Below are 9,515 nucleotides of genomic sequence, written 5' to 3'. Positions count from 1 at the left end.
TTTTTTTTTTTTTGGCGTACCATTATTAACAAAAAAGTTTAAGAAAACTTTAAGTTTTATTAATATGGATAGCTGGACCCGAAGTGGGCTGCCTACGTACCCTTATCGGGATCAAGCTGAATCGTAGTTCGATACAAATAAATTAGCTGTAAAAAAGTTTAAGGTGTAGAGAATTCCAAGACCTCGGGACTGGTTTTCCCTCTGGATCCTCGAGCTGATAAACTCCATTTCGGACTTCGCGAGTAATTCTGTATGGTCCTTCCCAATTAATTCCCAGTTTTCCTGCATTGAGCTCCTCGGTATTTTCATAGACTTTCCGGAGGACAAGGTCGCCCACTGCCAAGGGCCTGCCTCGGACTTTGGAGTTATAGTATCGAGCTACCGCGTTCTGGTAATTCTGGATCCTAGCTAACGCCTGGTCCCGACGCTCGTTGATTGTATCGAGAGTATCCTGTAGGAACTCCTCATTTTCCTCAGCTCGGAGTGGGTTCAATGAGGTACGGACTCCGGGGACCTCTATGTCAACTGGGACTACGGCATCGACTCCGTAGACCAGGGAGAAAGGTGTTTCACTAGTGGCCCGGTGAGGTATTGTTCGGATTGCCCAAAGAACGCCCTGCAGCTCGTCTGGCCAGCGCTCTTTGCGAGAGTCGAGCCGTTTTTTCAAATTAGCAAGAATAACTTTATTTATCGCCTCGGCCTGCCCATTACCTTGCGGGTAACGCGGAGTTGACTTACTGAGTCGAATCTTCCACTTCGCGCAGAACTCTTCGAACTTCGAGGAGATGCGGACCATTGTCCGTGACGATTTCGTGAAGGACCCCGTAGCGATAGATTATATTTTTTAGCACGAACTGTTCCACTTTGTCGCTTGTTACTTTCGCGTAGGCTGCTGCTTCCACCCACTTGGAAAAATAGTCAGTAAGAGCGAGCACGTACTGAACTCCTCCTGGTCCCCGATGTAAAGGACCGATGATATCCATCGACCACCTCATAAATGGGTAAGGTGCGGACACTGAAGACAGGAGCTCGGTAGGTTGATGAATTGACGGGGCGTGCTTCTGACACTTCTCACAAGTCTGAGAATATTTTTCGCAGTCCGTGACCATGGTAGGCCAGAAGTAACCTTGCCATTTGATTTTAAAAGCCAGAGTCCGCCCTCCGGAGTGATTTCCATTGGGACCATCGTGGACAGCTCGCATCAGCATCGTGGGCTCTCTACCAGCTACACAAGTTAAATAAGGACCAGCTACACTTCGGCGTAGAAGTATTCCGTTGTGAACGCAGTACCGCGCACTGACGATCTTGAGCTTCCTAGCTGCCCATTTGTCAGCTGGGAGTTCCCCTTTTTCCAGGTAAGCCCAGATCAGGCTCCGCCAGTCATCTGCCTCCCAGCTGTTAGAATTCGTGCCGCTAGGAGCAGCATGTGGGATAATAGCTCGATTGTCGACCGGTGAGCTCGATTGGGCCAGAGTTAAATTCGCGTCTAGCTCAGCTTGAGGTGGATGAACTTCCATCGGAGTGGGCATAACGGGAGCCGGATCTTCTGACGGTAAGGAGTCCGCAGCCGCCTTACGAGCTGCTTCCTCAGCTGCCAACTGTTTTTTAATCGCCCGAGTGACGACGTTTGAACTCTCTAGACGGATACTTGGGAGCTGGATGACTTTGATGGGGATAATCCTTGTCATCGCGGGATCGGAGGTTGATGCCAGAGATGCTAAAGCGTCCGCGGCGGAGTTCTCACTTCGTGGGATCTTAGTGATTTCGAACTCCTCGAACTTAGTGACTAACTCCCGGGCTGCGGATAAATAGGCTTCCATACGACCATCCTTTGTCTCGTACTCCCCCAAAAACTGGTTGGTGACCAGCTGCGAATCGCAAAAAGCTCGAAGTCTTCGTACACCAATCCCCACTGCGAGGCGTAAGCCAGCTAGGAAGGATTCGTATTCGGCTTCATTGTTGGACGCGCTGAAAGCCAAGCGAAATGACTGCTCGATCACTTCGCCTGTAGGAGAAGTAAGGCGGACCCCAATTCCTTCTCCCGTCTTGGAAGAAGCACCATCAACGTACAATGTCCACTGGGCTTCGACATCACCGCTAACCGAAGAGGCTAGTGGGAGTTAGATCAAAAAATCAGCCAACACCTGCGCCTTAGCACAGATTCGAGTCCGGAACTCGATGTCATATTCACTCAACTCGACAGCCCATTTGGTTAGCCGCCCAAATTGGCTCAGGCTATGTAACACCGTTCGAAGTGGCTGAGTCGTGAGGATTACGATCGTATGGGACCGGAAATAAGGCCGCAACTTTCTTGCCGAAGTGACCACTGCTAAGGCCAATTTCTCCATCATAGGGTACCTGGACTCTGTTCCAGTGAAAGACTTGCTGATATAAAAAATTGGTCCCTGCTCCCCCCTTTCCTCACGAACTAACACTCCGCTGACTGCACTGTCCGATACGGCTACGTAAAGGAAGAGCGGCTCGCCGAACTCGGGCTTAGCCAAAACCGGCGGTTCAGACAGGTAGGCTTTGAGCTGAGCGAAGGCCTCCTTGCACTTCGCATCCCACAAGAAGTTTTTTCCCCCTTTCCGTAATAGCTGGTAGAAAGGGAGGCATTTGTCCGTAGATCGATAAATGAAGCGGTTGAGAGCTACGATCCGTCCGTTAAGGCGTTGCACTTCGCGCAAGGTTCTAGGAGAACTCATAGACAGGAAAGCATTAATCTGCCTTGGGTTTGCTTCAATTCCTCTTTCTGTGACGATGTACCCCAGAAATTCCCCTGATGGGACTGCAAAGGTGCACTTCGTGGGGTTAAGCTTCATCCCGAACTGATCAAGGATATCGAAGCAAACTTTCAGATCAGCGAGGTGCAAGCCAGCTTCCATTGAATTTACAAGCATGTCGTCAATGTAGACTTCCATGGTCTTCCCGAGCTGATGCTCAAACATTCTATTCACCAATCTCTGGTAAGTTGCTCCCGTGTTTTTTAACCCAAAAGGCATCACGTTGTAGCAGAAAATCCCGCGGTCCGTAATGAATGCAGTCTTCTCCTGGTCATCCGGATTCATTAGGATTTGGTTGTAGCCAGAGAAAGCATCCATAAAAGACATCAGCTCGTGACCCGAAGTGGACTCAACTAAGCGGTCAATATGCGGAAGTGGAAAGCTGTCTTTGGGGCACGCCTTATTCAGGTCGGTAAAGTCGACACAGACTCGTGACTTTCCATTCTTCTTTTTGACTACCACCGTGTTTGCGAGCCACTCAGGGTATTTCACTTCGCGTATCTGTCCCGCCTTCAGCAAACGTTCGACCTCTTTGTTAACGATTTCAGCTCGCTCAGGGCCCAACTTCCTTCGCTTCTGCTTCACAGGTCGGAACGTAGGGTCCGCATTCAGCTCGTGGGAAATAACTTCCGGACTGATGCCGGGCATCTCGTCTACGGACCACGCGAAGGTGGCCATTCTTTCTTTTAGGAAGGTTACCAGACTGGCCCGGAGTTCGCTATCCAATCCAACTCCGATCTTGATTTCCTGGTCCGGAAACTTATCATTGATGAAAATGGACTCAGTGAGGTCACCTTTTAGCTGTTTCCGAACTGGATTCTTGGAGACCTCGAGTTGTGGTTGCTATTGGATCAGGAGCTTGTGACTTGCAAGGTAACAGCTCCTTGTCGTCCTTTGACTTTCTAGGACCTTCCGAACTCCTTGCGGGGTCGGAAATTTGACGCACTGATGGTACGTCGAGGCCACTGCCTTCATCTGATAAAGCTAGGGAGTTCCCAAATAACATTATAGGCCGCAGGTCGGTCGAAAACCGTGAACTCCACCATTTTAACAACTCCTTGAGTGGACACCGGTAATGTGATTGTGCCCAAAGACATTGACGTTTCGCTAGTGAACGAGACCAAAGGTGAGGGCGGTCCGACGATGTGCTCTTTCCCGATACCCATTCTGGTGAGCGTCTCAAGGAATATCAAGTCTACCAAACTCCCAGTGTCAATTAGGATTCGGCAGACTTCGTGATTCGCCACGTCAAGCGAGATGACGAGCGCGTCATCGTGCGGAGTGTCCAACCCCTCAGTTTCTTTCTCGGAGAAAGAAATTTCAGGTAGATCACTTGCTATTACCTTAGCTCGCTTCGGCTGGGGACCAGTGAGCTTCCGCTGATGGTCTTTGATCGCAGTGATGGAGTTCCGAAAAAGACGCGATCCTCCCATTATCACGTCGATTCTTTTTTTGGGAGCTTCATTTCCATCAGACTGCTTCAGTTTCTTTGAAGGTGGAGCATCCTCATCCACTTCGGGAACCCTTTTTTGCTCCAATTCCTCGATTGTGACGTTTGGCATTTCTCCCGCCACATTGCGAGGAGGTGCATCAGCTTCTTACAGTCACGAGTAGAATGACTGTTGGTTTTGTGGAGCTCGTAGTACGTGTCCTCATCCTGGACCCACTTGTTACTTGGGAGTACACCACTCTTGGAGCGCGGTGAAAATGGAGGTTTGGATGGTGAATTCTTTGGAGAATTCTTTTTGGGAGATTGAGTGACTGCGAATGTGCTCGGCCCGGACTTCGGAGTCGTAGGCGGAGTCTTTTTGGCGGGCGCTTCGAACCGTGGTTTTCCTGTCGGCGGAGCGTTTTGTTTTTGTGCGGCGGTGATTTTGTCTTCCTCCGCGATAATCCAGTTCGAAGCCCGGTGTAATGCGTCCTGAATGGTTGGGAACCGATTCACGGACAGCTCTTCGCGGAAGCGAGATTCGTGCCAGAGGCCGTTCTTAAGCGCGGCCAGGGCTGTGGAGTCCGAGAGTCCAGGAATCTTGACCTGGATCTCCNAGACGCGATCCTCCCATTATCACGTCGATTCTTTTTTTGGGAGCTTCATTTCCATCAGACTGCTTCAGTTTCTTTGAAGGTGGAGCATCCTCATCCACTTCGGGAACCCTTTTTTGCTCCAATTCCTCGATTGTGACGTTTGGCATTTCTCCCGCCACATTGCGAGGAGGTGCATCAGCTTCTTACAGTCACGAGTAGAATGACTGTTGGTTTTGTGGAGCTCGTAGTACGTGTCCTCATCCCGGACCCACTTGTTACTTGGGAGTACACCACTCTTGGAGCGCGGTGAAAATGGAGGTTTGGATGGTGAATTCTTTGGAGAATTCTTTTTGGGAGATTGAGTGACTGCGAATGTGCTCGGCCCGGACTTCGGAGTCGTAGGCGGAGTCTTTTTGGCGGGCGCTTCGAACCGTGGTTTTCCTGTCGGCGGAGCGTTTTGTTTTTGTGCGGCGGCGATTTTGTCTTCCTCCGCGATAATCCAGTTCGAAGCCCGGTGTAATGCGTCCTGAATGGTTGGGAACCGATTCACGGACAGCTCTTCGCGGAAGCGAGATTCGTGCCAGAGGCCGTTCTTAAGCGCGGCCAGGGCTGTGGAGTCCGAGAGTCCGGGAATCTTGACCTGGATCTCCTTGAACTTTGTTATGTAAGACCGGAGAGATTCTCCAGCCTTTTGGCTTAAGTTCCAAAGCTGAGCGTCCGTCACCGCAGTTTCGATTAGGCTAGAATACTGCTTGACGAACGAGGTCGACAGCTCGGTAAAGTTTGTTATGGAGCCAGCTGCTAAAGATGCGAACCAAAGCAGTACCAGTCCATTAAATGTTTCTGCGAACAGCTTGCAGTACCCAGCGTCTGCTTCGTGGGGCTCGAGGTCCACCCGGCTAGCTGTCAGCAGGAAAGTCTTGAGATGATTGGTCGGATCTCCTTTTCCCTCGTAGCTCGAGAACTTAATTTTGCCAGTATCCTTGATGCGGACCCGGGCTATTTGATCGGAAAAAGGAGTTCGCCTCGACTCCTCGATCACTCGAAATATGTCTGGAGCAGAAGTGGTTGCACTGTGCATCACAGACCGCATGTCCCGGATCTCACTCTGCATGCAGAAGATCTCGGGATTGGTAGCATACCCCGAAGTGGAAATGTTTCCATCGACGGGGAGAGGAAGGCGGACCGGGACCTCGGAAGGTCGAACGACGCCGGGCTGCAGCGGAGTGTGGCCACTACCAACCAACGGCGGTGCTGCTTGCATGTTGGTCTGAGGTGGAAAAGCATCTCCCGGAGTGGCATCTGTTGCTGCCACCTGCGAGGTAGAAGGTGGAGTCACACCGGAGAAATCCAAAGCGCGTCGACGTGGGTTTTGGTCAGTGGACAGGAGATCAACCCGATCGGCGTACGCGCGATGGGAGTCTGAGAGGTCTGCTACGGACGTCGTAACTTCCTCCAGACGAGAGGAGATTTGGCCCTCCAAGTTGTCGAATCGTTCAGTAAGAGCGGCGGAGGCGGCTTGCTGACGGTCAGATTTTTCGGACAAGTCCTGCAGGAGCTTCTGGATCACCTCCAAGGATGCCTCATTGGGAGAGCTGGTTGCCATAGCGGTGGTTGTGTGAAACGTACTTGCGTGTGAAGTCGGAACTGACGAGAGTCAGGCGATAACTCCCCTCCTTCTAGCGCCAAATGTGAGAACTGAGAACGAGCTTCTCCTTCCGAAGTGATTTAAATTGTGGAGGAGCTTATCGCCGTAAAACAGTTCCGAACTGAATTGAGAGAATTTGAGAATAAGAACTTGTATTGCTATTGCTGGAAAAAATATTCGATCCTTTACAACTGACACCCCCCTTACATATTTATACCGACCAATTTATTACTAAATTAATGCACCATTAATAGGACGCGATTTGCGCGGTCTAATTAATCATCTTGAATGCGGGAATCTTTGACCGGGACCGAGCTGCGAACTGACCAGCACGAAGCATCTCCGCGCTCTCTTCCTTTCTCCGGGCTTGATGGGCCGATCACTAATTCGCTCTTGGCCCAGTAGACGAACCCAGCCTAGGCCCACTCACCTATTGTCCGAGATGGCAGATCGTGGGTACAACAAGATTGTGTTTGTAATTAGGGAAACTACTACGGCGGGGTCACTTTGATAGTTACTAATTTGATTTCTTGCAAAATATTCACAATGACTACTAAATGGATTTTTCAAGAATGATACTGAAGCCAGCTCTGTTCAACATCTGAAAACACTGTTTAACGTAGCTGGTTATGTTCCGAGCAAAGGAGAAGATGTGTCAATGTTCAAAACGATGAGGAACATTCGGATTACTTACGGTCCACCTATGGTAAGAACTAAGAACCATGAGATCCGCAAAGCTGTCCTGAAAGGTATTCTCAATCATACGAAGTATCGACATTCTTGTGGTGGTGTTTGTTCATATGTGGCAAAGATTCTTTCTTGGACAGACTTGGAAGAATTTATTATCAACTGTAAAAATTCTTCCGGCATCCCCTGTTTTCAGAGCCCCTGAATTAGTAGATGAAGCAAAGAATTTTTCAAGAACATCTGAAGCAGTAAAGGATAGTGAAATGCCTAACTATTACATCATCATGGAGAATCCTGAGAGCTGCTCTGTTACTTGACAGTTCCAACTTTCCCACGCTCTTTGCTGTTGCTCGGAAGTTAAGGTTGAACGAGGAGATATGTGAAGTAGACTATTATGTTGTTATGCATAGGAACCACCAACGTGAGATATTGGCGCTTAGGCCTAAAAACGTAACAGAGTGATCTATGAATTTACATTAGGGTTTAATTCGTCTAAGTAAGATCTGAGGTAAATTGTTTTATAGATGCAATTCAAAGGTATATTGTTTTTTTATAGAGCAAATATTATTCTTAATTTTTTTGCTTTGTTTAATATTTTCTAGTTTGTGTTAAAGAAGACCCGGGATTGTTCATAAATTTTGTAAATCTTGAAGTGGTGATCCAATTAATGAATCTTGGAGTTCCAAGAAGAAACAAATTCCTTGAGTTAGTGACAAAGTTTATGAGATGGTTAATAACCCTTATACGGATTCAATCATCTCTTGGGGACCAATCTGCTAGAATGCTTCAGAGACCTTCTACCCCAATACTTAGGACTCCACAACTTCATAAGATTTCAACATTATGTCAGTTATATGTTTTATTTATTTGGCCACAATAATTATTTCATTAGAAATTTTTGTGATTGATGTGAATGTAAATGTTATTAGAAAAATTATTCAATTTCAGATAATCTGATGGAAGGAAATCCAATTACAATTTTATTTACCTTAATTAAAGTGATTACGTTTTAGGATCTCAAAAAAAAATTAAGCACAGTAACTTTAAGCAATTAAGAAGTTTTCATAAATCTAAGCAAAAAAAAAAAAGAAATTGGATAATGATATTTAATATTATTTTATTTTTATACAAAACAAATTCAGATCCCTAAGAGTTTTTAAATATTAATATCAATAAAATCATCCAGTGATTATTTTTTCCCAAAAAAAAAAATCACAATTGAAGTTTTTGACACATAAAATTTGGAGAACAATATTACTAGATCGAAGTTTTTGACACATAAAATTTGGAGCACATTATCACTAGAGTACATAATATCATTAGAAGGTATGTCAATATTAGTATCACAGAAAAAAAATAGAAAGCAAAATATGTACACTTCCAAAGATCTTAAGATAATCTGATCTTAAATTATTCTTCAAAAAAGGTTTGGCGGAATAACCTAAAATCAGATTATCCGAAGATGAAGATCTTTTAAAATATATGTACATTTTGTGCTATTCTATTTTCCATTTTTTTTTGTGATACTAATATTAAAATAGCTTATAATGATATTGTGCTCCAAATTTTATGTGTCAAAAATTTTTATTGTGATTTTTTTTTTTGGAAAACATAATATCTGAATGATTTATGTGATACTAATATTAAAATACTCACAGTGTTAGCAGATATTGCAATCAACCTATCCCAGCTGTATGATTTGGTTGATAATGCGAACAATACTTGTCCTCTCACGCAGCGTCTTGATCAATTTGAGGAAGAAACACTTGTTAATCTTCATGAATACATTGTTGGGGTAATTTTTCTCTTGTAACTAATTATTTTTTCCTCTATTATTTTAAACTTAAATTTATGACGTTCCATCCATCGACTTAAATTGATCATGCTTAAAATCACCAACCGAGCTACTTATGACGGAGCAGAGGGAGAGATAAATCCAGAAGCGCTGGCAGAATTAACCCAACTACTTCAAACCATAGATAACTTCAAAACACAGACTCTTCCCAACCTTCGCAACCATATCAAGAATGTGAGTATATTTGGTTTCAATTTTTTTTAGTTTGGTTGGTTATTTTGGTATCAATACAATTTTTTTTTTTTCTTGTTGTTGTTATTTATAGGAGACTGATGTTTTGAGACTCCATCAAGCGGTCGTTTGTGTCTCTTGCATGTACAATTTGACCAATCCTGCAGATTATTGGGGATAATGACTTTTGTTGTTGCAATATGAATTTTTTTAAATATGTCTTATGAATTTTGGGGATAATGACTATTTCAAAAAGAAAAAAAACATAAAATGACATTGGCGATTTGTGGGGTTAACCAACCGGAAAAAAATGTAATCGGATCTTAGATTTATTTTTTTTTTTTTT

At 45.4% G+C, this 9,515-nt stretch overlaps 1 protein-coding gene across 1 annotated transcript; it reads right to left on the bottom strand.

Moving 5' to 3' along the window:
• LOC109127941 lies at positions 143–3,461 on the bottom strand. The gene is made up of 3 exons (XM_019233555.1): positions 2,192–3,461; positions 777–2,110; positions 143–700 (listed from the first exon to the last, which is right to left on the bottom strand). Exons 1-3 carry the CDS (start codon positions 3,459–3,461, stop codon positions 143–145), a joined length of 3,162 nt encoding a protein of 1,053 aa, XP_019089100.1.

This window comes from Camelina sativa, chromosome 12, assembly GCF_000633955.1.
Source record: "Camelina sativa cultivar DH55 chromosome 12, Cs, whole genome shotgun sequence".
Taxonomy (NCBI): domain Eukaryota; kingdom Viridiplantae; phylum Streptophyta; class Magnoliopsida; order Brassicales; family Brassicaceae; genus Camelina; species Camelina sativa.
This window is presented reverse-complemented; position numbering and strand designations above follow the sequence as displayed.

Coding starts and splice junctions, on each gene's coding strand:
- LOC109127941 (XM_019233555.1), bottom strand. CDS start 3,461: ATGGCCACCTTCGCGTGGTCCGTAGACGAGATGCCCGGCATCAGTCCG. Junction 2,111..2,191: donor CAAATGGGCTGTCGAGTTGA/GTGAATATGACA, acceptor AACTCCCACTAG/CCTCTTCGGTTAGCGGTGAT. Junction 701..776: donor ATGGTCCGCATCTCCTCGAA/GTTCGAAGAGTT, acceptor GGTAATGGGCAG/GCCGAGGCGATAAATAAAGT.